Raw genomic sequence first — 16,587 nt, forward strand, 5'->3', positions numbered from 1 at the left:
CATATATTCTTTACTTAAATCTCTTGATTGAGCTCCTATTCTTTTGTGGTGGTGTGCAGATGGCTAGGCAGGAGTAACCTGATGGAAAATACTTGAAGAATTGAAAGGAGGGAAGAATAAGTATGACATTTTGCTTCTGGTCAGAATTTTCCTATTAGATTTATACATGCGAAGACTGTTTTTGCTCCACTATTTGAGGTTGAGTTTCCATGGTCATAACATTCTCCCCACATTGTAAGTTGGGATGGAAGCTGGTCTCTGAGTACTAGATCCCTGTTGCTGGCAAATGAAAAAGTTCTTAAGACTTAGTCTCTGCTTCACGTGATTATTTTTCTCTTTCTCTTCACCCCAGCTCCTTTCTATGAATTGGTAGATGCACTGTAGTTGTTAAAAATGTCTTTGTTTTTTGTATGAAGTGGGCTGCAACTTAGGTCAATGGAAATCTTGGTTACTGAAATATGAAGCTTTCAAGTGAGTCAGTGGGCATAATTGCCAAATGTGTTTGACAAGCACCAAAGTATCAAAATAAACTGCCCATTGAAGTCCACTTACATATATAAAACATTTTTCTCAACTTAAAAGTAATGTATCTGCTCATATTAGAAAGTGTATAAAAGAGAGAAAACACAGAGAAGAAAATAAAATTCACACATAAAATCCTGTCATCCAGAAGTAACAGCTTATTAACAATTTAATGCATTCCTTTTCAGTCTCGTGTGCTTGCTAATGGTTGTGTGTCTAAAAATCTCCAATAGTGTCTGCTCTGTTGTAAACTTAATAAATATTTGTGGTATGTGGACAGAATGATTTATGTGACCAGAGTCTGTTTTGGTTTTGATTACTGTGAATGTTCTGTCAGTTACAGCTCTAAGCAACATTAATCTGTTCTAAATTTTTCCTGGTTGGTACTTCATTTCCTTCGGGTGTTTGACCTTGAGAAACTGCTCTCTAGATTTATCTACATAAATATGATAGTACATGTTAGAGTGCTAATAAATTAATTAGATGATATAGCCACATAATAATATTAATTTTAATATTAATTTTAACCTGTACTATGCCCCTCGAAGGGACTGGCAGCATGCAGTGTTAAAGCGCTGACCTTGAAGCCATGCAGATATGGAGTCTAATCCGGACTCTGCAGCTTCCAACCTTTGTGGCCTTAAAACATTACTCAATCTCTTTGAGCCTTAATTTCCCTCTTGCTGAAATGACATAGTAAACACACATCATATGGTTATTGTGAGATGAAAATACATACAAAGAGAAAAAAAATAACTACATAAATTTGAATTAGCCCATGATGGGACTCAGAAAATTCTTGTTTTTAATTAAAAAATTTTTTCTTTAAAGAAAATTCTTGGGGCACCTGGGTTGCTCTGTCAGTTAAGTGTCCAACTCGATTTTGGCTCAGGTCATGATCTCATGGTTTGTGGGTTTGAAATCCATGTCAGACTCCACTGACAGTACAGAGCCTGCTAGGGATTCTGTCTGTCTGTCCCTCTCTCTCTGCCCCTCTTCCACTCATGATCTTCCTCTCCCTCTCTCTCGCTCTCTCTCTTTCTCTCTCTCTCTCAAGTAAACATTAAAACAATTCTTTTAAAAAGACACTGCTTGGGGTGCCTGGGTGGCTCATTTGGTTGGGTGTCTGACTTTAGCTCAGGTCAGGATCTCGCAGTTCACAAGTTCAAACCCTGCTTAGGGTTCTGTGCTGACAGCTCAGAGCCTGGAACCTGTGTTGGATTCTGCGTCTCCCTCTCTCTCTGCCCCTTTCCTGCTCACTCTCTGTCTCTCTGTCTATCTCTCAAAAATAAAAAGATTAAAAAGAGACATGGCCTATTATGCCATATAAGTTTTTGTAAGTGAAAAAACCATACTATTATAAGGTTAAACAGTACACTAGATTCCCCCCACCCCAAATGATACCATGCTAAAAGATGACGAATATTAAAATTGAGCATTCACTCTTCAAAGGGAAATTCTGGGGCTGATAGGCTGATTTGGGTTGCTCATTCTGGCTAACTCTACACCTTGGGAAATTACTGTCATTTTAATTTTCTTCCCCTTGTTCTTTGAGTACTCAGGAAATTTCTTTTCTCAGAGCCATGTGTCATTTGATTTTTAAGCTTTGCCTCTAAAAGATGAGGTTCCTTTTATCTGCAGTTCTTGGAAATCAGTTTGCAGCTGGTGATAATTTTCACTCTAAGCCTCTCCTGTAACAGATTGCAATGCCCTTCTATCTGCACCGTCTCATAAAATTGTCACAAAAACTTTAATGAAGTAGGGGGACCATTCCGCTTTCTAGATAATCTTCAAATGTTACCTGAATTTTACAGATGAGGAGGCCAATTGCTTTCTGTCTGTCAAAAAAGCCAGTTTGGTAGTTAGCTTTGCCATTACAAGGCAAGGAGAGAAGACAAGCATGTCCATCCGTTGTCGCTGATCCCCTGCGGTCAGCTGGTGTTGGTGGGGGATGGTAGAGAGGCTAAGTCAGGGGCGATTGATTTTCCCAGGCCCCTCCTCTCACCTTGGTGCCCAGGAGAAGGCAGAAGCCAGGCTGCTGCCCTTTCCTCTCCAGGAGGCTGAGCAGGTGCTCCTGGAAGATGCTGACCTCAGTGATAGAGTGGCCGTTGCGGCAGCAGCCCTCCATGTGGTCGGAAACCATTCCCAGCGACCCGAGGAAGCGGACGCTGCGGGGGTCTAGCGCCATATGTGTCCCAGCCTCGAGCCCCCGCATGTGTCCCGCATGGTCAGCTTCAGCACCTGGCTGGCGCGGACAGCGACAAGCCCCGCAGTCCCTCAACCCCCACGGGTGGGGCGCCCACCGCCAGAGCGCGCTACCTCGGCACCCTGGTCCCTGCGCCCATCGCCCTGCACCTCCTTGCCCAAGCCTGCCTGGCCTTCCCAGGATCTTGCACTGCTGCAGCCACTACCTTACCCCGGGCCCCTCCCCTCCGGCCTGCACACACAGGCCCCTTTAACACCTTTGTTGGGCTCCTGGGGGTGTCAACAGGCAGACCGTCCAAACATGTAAATAGTTCCAGAAGTGGTTGCTGAAAAGTATACGTCGTCATCATAGGGCTCAGGGCTGTAGTTACCCTTAGATACCCTGATGTCACCTCATGAGACCTTTCTAAAGCCTGGTCATTGGACCCCAGCTGTATTTCAAAATAGGTTTGTCATGGTTTGTCATTCTGTTCTTTTGGTAACTTTTCATTTAATGCTGGTCTCCTGTTTCTGTTCTTCACTGTAGGCCCAATTCTTAGCACAGCTTGCAATTTTTGTGACCCAAATGAGTATACCAGATGTAATAATAATGTTACATGTTACCCATAAAGTTTTTTCCCAGTGCTGCCCATCTGGGACCAGGATCTGGGTTTTAAATTTTTATTTATTTTTAGCTCTGTAGAATAATTAGTATTTGTCAAATAAACCAATACCAAAAATTTTTTGAACTGTTTATTTTTAATCCTAACAGTTTTAGGAGTTAAATATTATGAGCCACTTACATTATTGTTTTACTCTGGTTTATTTACGGATTGGTGAAGTATTCAGCAAGGTAAGATGACACTTTCCAGGTCACAAAGCTAGTGAGCACACAGATGCTGGTATTCAAACCCAGGACTGACTGACTCCAAAGTTAGTGGCATTTACAGGGCCTGCTTTTTCTTCAGTTTGTGCAAACTTTTTAGAAAGCCACTTAGTGCCATGTTGGAGAGTGTCTAAAGTTGTTCCTACCCTCTGATTCAAGAATTCCACTCTGGAAATCTATTTTAACAAGGCAGGAAAATCCAAAGTCAAGAAGAAGAAAAAAAATCACAAAGATGTTTGTTACAGTATTTTTTTACAGGAAAAGAAAAATTAAAAGCAGATTTTCCAGTTACTTAAGTAAATATAAAACATTTATATTTAGCTGTTGAAGTAAAATTCCAGTCATAAATGTATTTGGAAAATTGCCATCACGTAGGTGCTCAAAGAATAATACATTGGAATATTATAGAACCATGGAAAGTATGTTATGAAAAGCCTAGGAAAATGGTTATATTTATAAGTAAAGGAAAGCAGGATATAACATTAGCTAATGAAGTATTCTCCACAACTTTGCATGGGTGTTGGTAGAATTAGACACTGCAAGATATATATGCCCAATAAATAGTAAATGGATAAATAAATGGACAAGACTGAGATAACAGATAATTTCTAAAATGTTTTTTCTACTTTCAACTTTTTTCTTTTTTAAAAAATTTTTTTAATGTTTATTTATTTTTGAGAGAGAGAGACAGAGAGACAGAGAGAGAGAGCATGAATGGGGAGGGGCAGAGAGAGGGAAAGGCACAGAATCCAAACCAGGCTTCAGGCTCTGAGCTATCAGCATAGCGCCTGATGTGGGGCTCGAACTCATGAACCATGAGATCATGACCTGAGCTGAAGTCAGGTGCTTAACCGACTCAGCCACCCAGGCACCCCTCTTCAATTTTTTTCAATGGTGAGATGTTTTGGTTTTATAATGCAACAAAACTATAAAGATACCATATCTATAGTATTTGCTTGCTCGTAAATCTGAACTCACAGTCCTGTGAATGATCTGTCATTCCTACTAATAGATAAAGTTTAGGGACCCAAAGTTTATTTTTACTTGGAATCCCCATTGACCATTTTGTGGTGTTTAGTTTAGCTAAATTACATACTAATAACTTATTACTAACTTTTTACTACATAGTAATAACTTATTACTGTAATGTATCCATATGTAAACAGAGATAATATTTTCCTCTTAGATCCCAATGGATACTCTTGCTCTCGTCCTGTGTGCCATGATTTTACATCCTTGTGTGTAGGTACCATAACTTCTTTTCTGTTCCTCCAGTATTGCCTAGCAAAGTGCTTTATAGTTAGTAGGTATCATCTGAATTTCTGACATCAGATTAAATTAGCTACTTAACTAGCTGAATTTGTGGCTTCTTCATTCATTATATGTGCTTTATTTGAGGGTATGATTAGTTTTCACTACCCCCAAAGCAGGAAAGACTATACCTTTAGTTTTAGTTTAAGAAGTGCTATTCAGCAATACTCTTAGAGAAGAGAAAGAAATCGAGCATTGCAGTAAGTTTTCCTTCACATCATGACTTTGAGCCTCTTTTATTGATGTTTCCTTTAACTAATTGATTTTTACCTTATGCCTCATTTAGTGATATGGATGGAGGCATCTGTGGAAGATAGAAAAATTGCTCTCAGTATTGCTCTTCACTCAGATGAACTGTACATCTTACCCTTGACATTTGAGCTAAAGAGAAGCAAACTTGCAGGAATCCATCAGGTTTTAGTTACTCTGGGCAACTAACTAAAGCTTTAGGCCCTTGTAGTCAGACTGTGGGATGTGATCTAGTGGTCTTGGTTTCAGTGGTAAGCATTTAGAAATGCAGGAGCTGGGACCTTAGCCCAGACCCTCAGGATCTGCAATTTAACAAGTTTCCCAGGTGATTTGTAAGCACAACAAAGTTTGAGAAGCTCTGCTTTAGAGATTAGAATCAACTTCCTAGGAAAATTTGTAGGGCCTTGAGTGTTGGGATTTGACTAAATTGGTGTCTTCACGAAGCCCAGGTGTTTATCCTAGGGATGACAATGTTAACAAATGTTAATGGCCTCCTACCATGAACTTGTGAGAGACATTACTAATTTCTCAGGTGGCCCTTTCCTCCAAACGTCAGGATGCTTGTCCACATTTTCTACCCAGTCTGATAGGTTTTATGGAGACAGAAAAGTTGGCCCAAGAGTTAAGATGTGTTTATTAATATTGCCTGAAGACCAATCATTTGCTAAATAGTGCCCAAGAAGCCAAATAGACAAAAGTGAAATCTACATCACTGACTCTTGCAGGTGTGGCTTTGGGATAATTTGTTGGCAAACTAATAAATCAAGGTCATGAGTTTGGCCCTGGGCAAGCCAGATAATTTCTTAATCCACTGCTTTCGGTCTTGCTCTGTCTCCTCTCCATCTCCTTGCTCTTCCTCATGCTGAACTCATTTTAATTTCCCATCACTAACCTTCATCTATTCTTTTGAATTAAGTATCTTCTCTTGATCTTTCTGGTTGGGGTACTTGGGAGAAGGATCATCTTATCTCTAAGCCCCATCTCCTGGGAACGCAAACTCTGACACTGATTTATATGAACACTGGTTGTCTTTATTCACCCTTTTGAAACAGCCTCAGACTGAATACCTTATCAAGGTCATTTGTTTGGCTAAAACAAGAATGGATTAGAGCCGGCGTCATTGCCTACTTGAACAGGCTTGACATTATCACAGTTCCCCCATAGTTGCCAAGGATGTAAGATCTGAGTTAACTTTTTAGATTCTGCTCACAACTCCTCTCCTTCCTGGCTTGTGATGTTGGGCAAGTCACCACATCTCTCTTTTTTCGCTTTGTTCTTCTTTCTGTGGAGTGAAATAATTCAGGAGCCTAACTCCCACGGCTGTTCTAGAGGTTAATGAGATCAGGTAAAATTTGGCACAGTGCCTGGGATGTGAGGAGAATGGAATACCATTAACGTCTACTAATTTCATTGTTGTCGTAATCTTTATGGAGATTCTGGTTCTGCTAGAAAGGGAGTTGGTAAAAAACAATTGTAGGTACAACTTTCTTTTTAATATCCCCCTCCTTTCTCCAGACTTTAAGTCTCCATTGTCATGTAAAATTATTCTCCTATGACATTTAAGTCACCAGTTCAGTCAGATGCAAAATTATGCCAAGTTTGATATAAACCAACATAGTTTGAATAATGATAATCAACATCCAAATACATGCGCATCGATCAGAACTCAGGCTTTATTATTATGCAATGAAAAAAACTAAAACTTAATTCCAAGCACTTGTAATTGATGTTTGCAGAGAAGGATATTGTTCATAAAAAATACTCAATGTTTAAAGAAAAAATGACACTTATTTGAAGAACAGAATATACTTAGAATTGTTGGCTTCTAAGAAGCCCATTTCCCACAAGCCTAAGCTTTATAATTTCATATTAGGCAATGAAGTCATTTTACACAATCTGGTTAAACTAGTTAATGGAAATAGCAGTTGACAGAATAAAATATTACTTAGATGTATCACTCCAAAACAGTATTATTGAAATCCAACGGTCAACCTCCAAAGATAGATTGCCCCTAATAAGCTTAAATATATGCTTGTTGAAATATATATAAGTGCATAGAGTATGTAAAAAAGGAAACTGTCATACTTAATGTCAACCCTCAATTTCATCCAGGAGGATAACAATGTGAAAGCAAGGGAAAAGGAGACATATTTTATTTTTTCTATTTTACTTTCCCACACAGTCTGCCTTGGGGTTACCCGTTCAAGTCAGAAATTGTAATGTGATGCCTGGACTAGAAGTTGACCAAACATACTGCTTTTCAGATCTTGACTGGGCATTTTAAAAATCACGGTGTGTGTATGGTGGAGGAAGAGGGTCTTGAAGAGAAGAAAGTTAAATCAGAACACTTGGGAGACATCTGTGTTCTGGTGGCAGACAAGCCCCAGGTCTCAGCAGAGGATGCAGCGACTCAGAAAGGTTAATGGGCCAGCGGGGGGCTATGACTGGGATGGGACAGATTGGGTATCAGACAGAGAAGTTTCTGGATTATGTTACACCCCGAATCTCTGATTTAGAGAGTTCTCATCAGTCAAATATATACTAAACTTTCAAGAAAAGTCCTTCCAGCCTAAGCTTGCTTTTCTGGCTATTGTATTTTTAACACAGACCCAGTTTCTGGGTAAGGGAGGGGGCCTAGGAAATTGGGGAGGATTTGATAGCCCATTTTGCGTAAGCCACATTAACAACGTGCACATAGGTGGATCATTATTTTCCGATCTCCTCCAGCCCATGGAGGGCAAAAGCATAATGGAACATGATAGCGAAATTGGATGACTCCTATGTTCCTATGGGCACAGATGCCCATGTGACAATTCTGACTTCCTCTTGTGAACCATCAGCCTGTAAATCATGGCCAATCTTGCAAAGGGTCTATTAAGGGATGATGAATTCGCAAATGTACCTCTTGGTGCTACGGCAGACCTCATCACTCCACTTGCCCTGAGCTGACTGGGAGAACAGGGCACAGTTTTCGCGCTTGCCGCCGTTAGGCTGTGCACGGTCCCAGTTGAGGAAGGAGATGGTGATTCCATTGATATCAACAAACTTGCCCTCTGTGACCATGTCATTGATGCCCAGCCAAAAGTCATTGACACCTGGCAGGCTTCTTTTACCATAGTCCCGGAGGGCATTGATCTCGTCAGAGTTTCTGGGGACAACTAGCGTTCCGCCCTTGGAGATGCAGTCTTCGTTGGCTTCATGGTAGTGCTTTAAGCCTTCCGAAGCAAGGTAGCATTTCTTGTGAACTTTTGTGCCTCGGAGACAGACTGTAAAGATGTGAAATTTGATATATTAAGTGGCTTTTTGAGTGTTAGATATCTAGGCTTGGACTTGGAAAACAGCGGTTAATATTTGTAGAATGAAGGACGTGTGATGATAATGAGTTAATATTTATTGGAGATTTTATATGTGTCAGACCCTATGCCAAGCACTTTATAATCATGAACTCGTGTAAGAATCACAGCAGTCCCATGAAGTGAGGTTTTATTACTCCCATCTTTACATATCAGGATATTGGGGCTTACGGAAGTTGTTACTTGTAACAACTTAGTATGTAAAAATGTAACTTCCACGGCATAGAAGATCACACCTACATACACCCATGTCTGTGCCTCCCCAGCCTCAAGACATGGTTTTGAGTCTCATGCTGCTTTGATATACACCTGCTTGTTAGTTTGTGTAGCTCCATTGTGTGCTGAATTTCCTTGCAACTTTTGGAACAATTTAAAAAATGAACAAAAACCAAAGTCTGAGCTGACATATGGAGAGACAGTGGTTTTGTTATGCAGATAGCTCAGCCCTGGTAATATTGTTTAGGTCATCTGGGATAAACCAAACATAAAGATAGTTTTAGAGCAAAGCACTGGAGAACCTGGCTCTGACAGTTATTAGGTGTGTAGCTGTTGGAGAAAATATTTAATTTCTCTGAGCCTCAGTTTCCTCATGTGTAAAATGAGGATGATCCTAATGGCACCTAGCTCTTAGATTGTTGAAGGATTAATGTGTTGATGCTTATGAAGTATTCATAGTGTCCAACTGTGGGTAAAGCATTACTAAAACTCTTTTGCCTTCTGCATGGGCATTTGACCTTCCTTTAACTTTCAAATTCTGTTCCTGGAAACCTGATAAAGGGAATATGTCAACAGTAGCTCTAGGCAACATTGCTTCTGGTAAAAATAACCTTGAACTGGTAACATTGAGCTAGTCTGGGAGTTACAAATCCTTGATAGGAAGCCGTAACTTTAGTCTTCCCTGAAAGTGGTAACTCTTGCAATGGGACAGGTTTCTTACCAAACCCTTGAAGTTCTGCTTCTGGAGTTGCTAAGTGAGGTATAGGATCCTGGGGTTATGAGCCTTGTGAACAAGGGCTGTTCTTGAACCCACCCAGTGTGGCTCCATTTTCCTTACCCCTGGGAGCCTAGAAGGGTAACTTCGGGCCAACAGCCTGTGCAGCTGCACACATGACTGGGAGCTCTACCCCCTTGTAAAGAGGAGTGCCAAATGCTGCCCTCTTCTGGCAAGCTGTGCCAATGTCCTAAAATTTGCATCTGATGCACAGTGTGGCCCGAGTCCTGTGATATTGTGTTTAGTTGACCCTCAGCAGATCTCCCAAATGGACACTTGGTAAACATCTGATAATTACTAATTATTTTTGCCAATTAATACTTGATTCAATTTTGTTATATTGCCTATTAGAGAAGAATTATGAACAAGCTTTAAAAAAATTTTTGAGAGAGACAGAGACAGCAGGGAAGGGGCAGAGAGAGAGAGGGAGACCCAGAATCTGAAGCAGGCTCTAGGCTCTTAGCTGTCAGCACAGAGCCTGACACAGGGCTCGAACCCACAGACCATGAGATCATGATCTGAGCTGAAGTCGACGCTTAACCAACTGAGCCACCCATGTGCCCCGAACAAACTTTTAAAATGCATTATTGACATGCTTGTTTTCATTTCTATAGGAGAAGGGAGGGGGAAATTCAAGCTGATTTCCCAAAACAATTGTCTCCCCTACTTTTGAATCCTTTCTCCTGGTCACACCTCTGGTTTGTCAATGTCTCTTTTAAAACGGTGTCACCTGGGGTACCTCAGTGGCTCAGTAGGTTAAGCGTCCAACTCTAGATTTCAGCTCACAGTTTGTGGGATCGAGCCCTGTGTCAGGTTCTGCCCTGACAACACTGAGCCTGCTTGGGATTCTCTCCTTCCTTCTCCTTCTGCCCCCTCTACCCCCCTCCCCCCACTCACGCTCACTCACTCTCTCTCTCAAAATAAATAAACAAACATTTTTTAAAAACCCAAAAAGATGTCAGCTAGAACTTGACATGTGCTCTAGGTATGGCTTGAACTGCTAACAAATGACTATTTCTTTTCGTATCTCTTTTGAGACCAGGCATTGATGAGTTGGGTCTTACCTGTCTGTAGGGCTTGCATTTCCTTCAGAGCATTGACTTCTCTCCAGAGCTTTTCAACTTGAGTCTTTAGGTCTCCATCCTTTTCTGGGGGATATTTTTGGGTGGGGTGGGGTAGGAGGAATGAAAGGTATGTGATTAAAATAAGATAAAAGTAAAGTAAAATAAAATAAGATAAGCTTTGGGATCCAGAATCTAAGGTGAGAGCAGTTTGGATGAAACCCCAGTGCCATGAAAATTAATGCATGAAAGGAAGATGGGCAGCAAGACGCAGAAGAGCTTGGTTGTGGTAATGATACCAGAAGGTTCTTCTGTGAGACAGGACTGCTGTGCCTCCCCAGCCCCAGCCTGTGGGACTCGCCCTCCAGAGGCATCCAGCCTGTTGACTTTCAGAGCATCTGAGAGCAAGGTGTCTCATCTCAGGCCCCTTTCCTTTGGGGAAGTGTCCTGCCTAGAACACTCTTGCTCCTACTCTTGTTCATTTCCTTATTGAACTGGAATATCTTTTCTAGAAGCCTCCTCTGGTTATTTTCTCTGTGTTAGTATCTATCTAATCTCTTTCTTTGTTTTTTTAAATCTAAAAAAATTTTTTTTGTTTTACTTATTTTTTGAGAGAGAGAGAGCGAGTGAGCAGGGGAAGGACAAAGAGAGGGAGAGACAGAATCCGAAGACAGGCTCCAGGCTCTGAGCTAGCTATAAGCGCAGAGCCCAATGCAGGGCTTGAACCCAGGAACTGCAAGATCATGACCTGAACCCAAGTTGGATGCTCAACCGACTGAGCCACCCAGGCACCCCTTTAATCTCTTTCTTTGAACCTTTACTTTTCTTTGGAGCACTTGAACCCATAATTGTTTTTACTTGTACTTTCATACATCTTACTGTCCCTGGTGTTCCTGATGCTTAACACAATGCTTGGCACATAATAGCTGCTCACAATGTTGAATGAATAAACAAATTTTCGGACTGATAAGGACCATCTTAGATATTGACAGTTTGAGCTCTTCAAAGGCGAGAATTGTAATAAATTGTAAGAAATAATAAAAAGAAACAATATTAAGAGCCACCATATACTATGCACTAGGAGCTTAATTCTTTCAGTATTCCTATGAAACAGACCCTATCCTCAGCTCATAGAAGAAATAGAGGCACAGAAAGCTGAACTAACCTGCCGTAGGTCAGCCAGCTAGTAAGGTGCAGTTGGGATTTGAGTCTCTCTCACTGCAAGTGTTTGCTCTTCACATCATTCTGATCTGCTCTTGCACAGTAATTGCCTGGGCCCTAGCACATGGCCTTAGAGAAGATGCTTAAAGCTTGGTATGAACTGTCCCCAGCTGCCTCCTTATGTAGATGCCATATGGGGAATCCGTGTTCTGTCCTGGATTTTTCGGGACAGTCCCAAAACCACACATGCTGACTCATCATCCTCTTAAACTTGCCATTTGCAAGCCAGGTGGTCCCACATTTGGGTTAGGAAAACGCCTTCTGGGCCCCCGCCTCCTTTTCACTTGATATTGTATATCAATTCTCAGAGCCTCCAATAGCTCAGCTCAGAAATACAGTAACCCACGGATTTCCTCAAAAAGACCATTCAATCCAGAGTAAACATAAGGGTCCATTCAGAATGCAAACCTGCCTGTCGGAGGCCAGGCTTACAAAGACCGTGGGAGACTAGGTTCCAAGTTTGAAGTTGTCAACTGTATATGTCACCGCCCTTCCCTCTCAGCTTCCTGCTCCATCCTACATCAATAAGCGGCCTCCACAGAGAAGCTGTAAACATTGTCATTAACACGAAGACACATGAATAATATTAGGCTCCTGAGAGATCATTATGGAAGTCATAATCCAGGTGACTTGGTTTTGCCGCCTATCCTTTGTGACAAATGTGGACATGTTTTGTCTACAATGAATGCAGGGAACAATCATTTCACGGTAAAAATTATATTTTATTCATTTCTGCAACACATAATTTATTAAGACCTATGAATTAAAGACCATGGAAATTTTGTTTTTGGAGTTAAATCACTCAATTAACCTTTTGATTCAAAAAAAAGAAAGCTTCCTTCCATTTCCTTATTGTTTTTCTCCAAAAGCAGTTTCAGTATAGACCTGCAAAAATAATTCCTGGGAAACGACCAGTAAACATAGGAAATCTACCTCAATCTCATTAACAACCAAAAAAGTATTTGTCGACATTATTAACAATCAAAGAAATGCAAATTAAGAGACGTGGTTTGTTTTGGGGTTAGATTAGCAGAGGTTAAGCTGATGATATGATGTTAAATTGTCTGGCATAGTGGGTTGCGGCTATTTTGGGAGACAACTGGAAAGTGCTGAACCTGTCATTTTCTAGAAGTGTATCATATCCTCCTACCTTAGCATGGGTCCATATATGTGTTCAAAGCAGTTCACTGAGGCATTGGATCCAAAAAGATGGAATGGAAACCAGAGAGAAGTTCACCAAGAGAGAACAGAGTACATGAATCATGATCCATCCATGCAAGGGAAGATCATGCAGCTGTTAAAGGGACTGATGGATGCCATCTGCTGATAGTTAGCCAAGAATCAATAGATGAAATAAATGAATAGCCAATTCTTATTTGTTTAAAAATATCAAGTTTTAATTGTGCATTAGAAAAACTCTGGTAATATTATTTCCTGACAGGTAATTGTGAGTAATTCCGTGGAGAGGGTTGGGAGAGAAAAAATGGCTCTCGCTTTTGCATTTTTAAAGTTTGGTATCATTCCGAGATACTTAAAATGTTACAAAATTGTACATGTTGGTGGAGAGAGAAGTGTTCAGTAAGGTTAGGCTTTTTGCTTTACTTCCTGCTTTAGAATCTGACCTAGTAGCAAAAATTTCTTGGGGAGGCTGTTGTTTAAGAAGTGTGCCCAGTCAGTTAAAAGGCACACAGAAAGAAGCATGTGGGTGCACCTGCGTGGGGTTGGGGGCGGGGCAAGGAGCTTTGCGTGACGAGAACCGAATGACTTCAGAAGCGCCCCCACAGCACACATCCACATCCACAAGTTCACACCCCTCCCCACATCCCCACTGGGCGGCCACCACTTTCCCACTGCCTCCCAACGGTGAAGAAATGCTGGCAATGAAAATATGCCACACCACACCTCATCTTCTCTCTCCCTCCTTCCCCTGTTCTCATCTTCACCAATATACTTTATCATTTGTGAGAAGTATTTTAATCTTCTGTAGAAAAGAGGTAACAGGAAACTTTAGTATTTTATAAGGAAAAAAGATTCCACTGAAGAAACCTTGCATCAGACCTACATCATAGAAATAAATACCCCCTGAAAAGGGCCCTTTGTAAGAATCAGAACAGGACCCAAGACAAGCTGCCATTTTACCCACTGGCCGTGCTGTTGTGTCAAATCCAAGCTTGAACTCTATGCATACATTTGCTATGTTTTGTTATTAATGAAGTGAACTTGATAAGGAAATCGTGTCATTATATTTACCCTGAAATATCCCAAGAGGAAAATGAAGAGAATTCAGAGGGTGAGGTAAAACATCACTTTGCTTCTCTTTTGATACGTTTTCCTTCTTGGTATGGTTTCAGCATATTGCATATAAATTACTGTCATCTTTGTTCTTTGCAGGACTTAAAAAAATTTTTGATAGAGAGTGCAAAAGGGAGGGGCAGAGAGAGGGGTACAGAGGATGCAAAACAGGCTCTGTGCTGACAGCAGATAGCCTGATGCAGGATTCGAACTCACAAACTGTGAGATCCTGACCTGAACCAAAGTTGGACATTTAACTGACTGGGCCACCCGGTACTCCTGTTTTCTCTTTCTTACCTCTTCCCTCAATTCAAGCCACCCCAGATTTGGGGATCGCTTGGAGATTCAGTTTTGCATTACAATGTTTTCAAACACTATATGACTTCGCGTGTAGAAATATTTTTAAATTTAAGCAGAGGCTCAATTTCTCTCTGATGTGAAAAAGCTTAAATGTGTAGTTTAGACCGTCCTTACATGGTCAGGGGTGTGAAGACATTGATAACCAATGACAAAATGGAAACTACATCACAACATCTATCCTCACCTATACATTTAATAAGAGTAAAGCTCTCTTACAAGCATATTTGAACAGTTATACGATGTCTAAGACTGAAACAGTGTCCTCTAATTATTCATCCGTCTATTCTCCTTGATCCCTCGTTCATAATACCCGGTGTCCACGTGTCTAGGTTGACCCTCTCTGAAGACCATTCTGTGTGGCTGAGCTCACTTGACAAACGATATACAACACAGAAACTTCTTCTATTAAAAACAAAAGGCTGACTGGTGTTTCCTTTAAGCATCAAACTGTCCCAGAGAATTAAAAGGTCACTCTGTAACCTGAAATGCCACGTCCGAGTGACAGCACGGTACTATCACGGGAGACAGCTCTCCTGGCGGAGTTGGGAAATGAGCCCTCGCCACACTGAGCAGTCCTAGAATTTTGCTGGACTCAAAAGCCCCATTACCTTTCACTCGGCGTTTGCTGTGCTTCCTGGCTTTCCATCTGGATGTGTAGCTGGTGGTCTGGTCCAGGAGTAAGGTGATAACCAGGATGTAAATTACAAGTCCAGTCTTGGCCATGGCTCTTGGGCAGGTCTGATGAGCACTTTGCCAGCCCCTCTGGCGTAGCTAAGAGGCAGGTAGACTGTACAGCCTCATCTTGCTCCAGGGAGCCTGGGGCCAGCTTTATAAAAGTGCTCCTGGAGGCTGGCTGGCTTCCTGCTGACGAAATGTTTGAGTTCCTCGGCTGGCCACAGCATAAGGTGGCCTCTTGTTCTTGCTAGCCTCTTTTTTTTTTTTTTTTTTTTTTAATATTCCTGTTACTTTTTCTACTTAACTTGCCTTTTCAGAGTATATCAGAGTTAACTAAGGGCTTAACTTTTTCTTTTCTTTTTTTTAAATTTAAAGTCCAGGAATTTTGGAGTCTTTCCATGAAGACCCCAAGGTTTCAGCCCTTGCTTAGAGCTCCAAAGTTCACTCAAATATTCTGGGAACCTCAATTCAGTTTTCAGGGCAAAAAAGTGGGGGGGAAGCACATACAGAAAAACTAGGAAAGCTACTGCGTGCATGCGTGTGTGTGTGTACGTGTGTGACAACAGAGGCTACACACATGTGTCCACACAGCTCCAGTGGAACCTGGGAATGGCTTACTCACAGAGAGTAACAGGGATAGCCAGAGTGGAGAGTACATGATAAAGGAGAAACCTTTCTATTAGGGTTTTGTGGATTCACCAAGAATTACATTTTGGGGAAACACACCTCAGAATGAAAAGAAAATTAAGATGGTGACTTATTTCCGTAAGAGTGAATGTAAGGTATCAGTTATAGCTATTTGGCAGATCCCCATTGGCCAATGCTTTTTTTCCTTGAAATGACCCCAAATGCTTAAAAAACTTTCAAAGGGAAGATGGAAATTACAGAAGAATTAAATGAAAAACTTGGTATAATTATTCTTACCTTTACAATGGGTTTTTTAGGACATGTACTGGGGACCAGATAGGAAGCAAGAGACTTTCAGGCTTCCATTATTTTTCTTTCTTTTTCTTCCTTCCTTCCTTCCGTCCTTCCTTCCTTCTTTCTTTCGACAATACAGGAAGAATCAAAAGGTAATTGATTCCTTCTGGATCTTAGGAAAACCACACTAATCTGCCTTCATTGCCTTTCTGTTAAAGCCTCTTTGTCCCCTACCCACGAACTGACACCAAAGTAAAACTGCTTGATAGAGAAAAGTCTGACATAATTTAGCAAGTGTGAAATAAAGAATGAAAGTTTCACTTTGAATGCGGACTCCATGTACTGATTTGGGCAGTCCATAAGTAGGCATTTGACTGTGCTGTGGAAACAGGCTGAGCAGGGTTCCCAGCCTAGTCTCACCCCTTTATCAGCTGTGTGATCTCTTGGCAAGTCCTTGAACCTGTCTGTGTGGACCTCTTCTCACATGGTGCTGGAAATGCCTTCTCTTGGAAAGAGTACGTGAATAGTGGCTATAAGCACTTCACACCATGCCCAGTACTT

At 41.3% G+C, this 16,587-nt stretch overlaps 1 protein-coding gene across 1 annotated transcript; it reads right to left on the reverse strand.

Moving 5' to 3' along the window:
• Window positions 1-8,026: 8,026 nt before the first annotated feature.
• Window positions 8,027-15,153, reverse strand: CLEC3A (C-type lectin domain family 3 member A). The gene is made up of 3 exons (XM_029924092.1): window positions 15,039-15,153; window positions 10,561-10,644; window positions 8,027-8,418 (listed from the first exon to the last, which is right to left on the reverse strand). Exons 1-3 carry the CDS (start codon window positions 15,151-15,153, stop codon window positions 8,027-8,029), a joined length of 591 nt encoding a protein of 196 aa, XP_029779952.1.
• Between the last annotated feature and the right edge of the window lie 1,434 nt (window positions 15,154-16,587).

Source organism: Suricata suricatta, chromosome 16, assembly GCF_006229205.1.
Source record: "Suricata suricatta isolate VVHF042 chromosome 16, meerkat_22Aug2017_6uvM2_HiC, whole genome shotgun sequence".
Lineage (NCBI taxonomy): Eukaryota > Metazoa > Chordata > Mammalia > Carnivora > Herpestidae > Suricata > Suricata suricatta.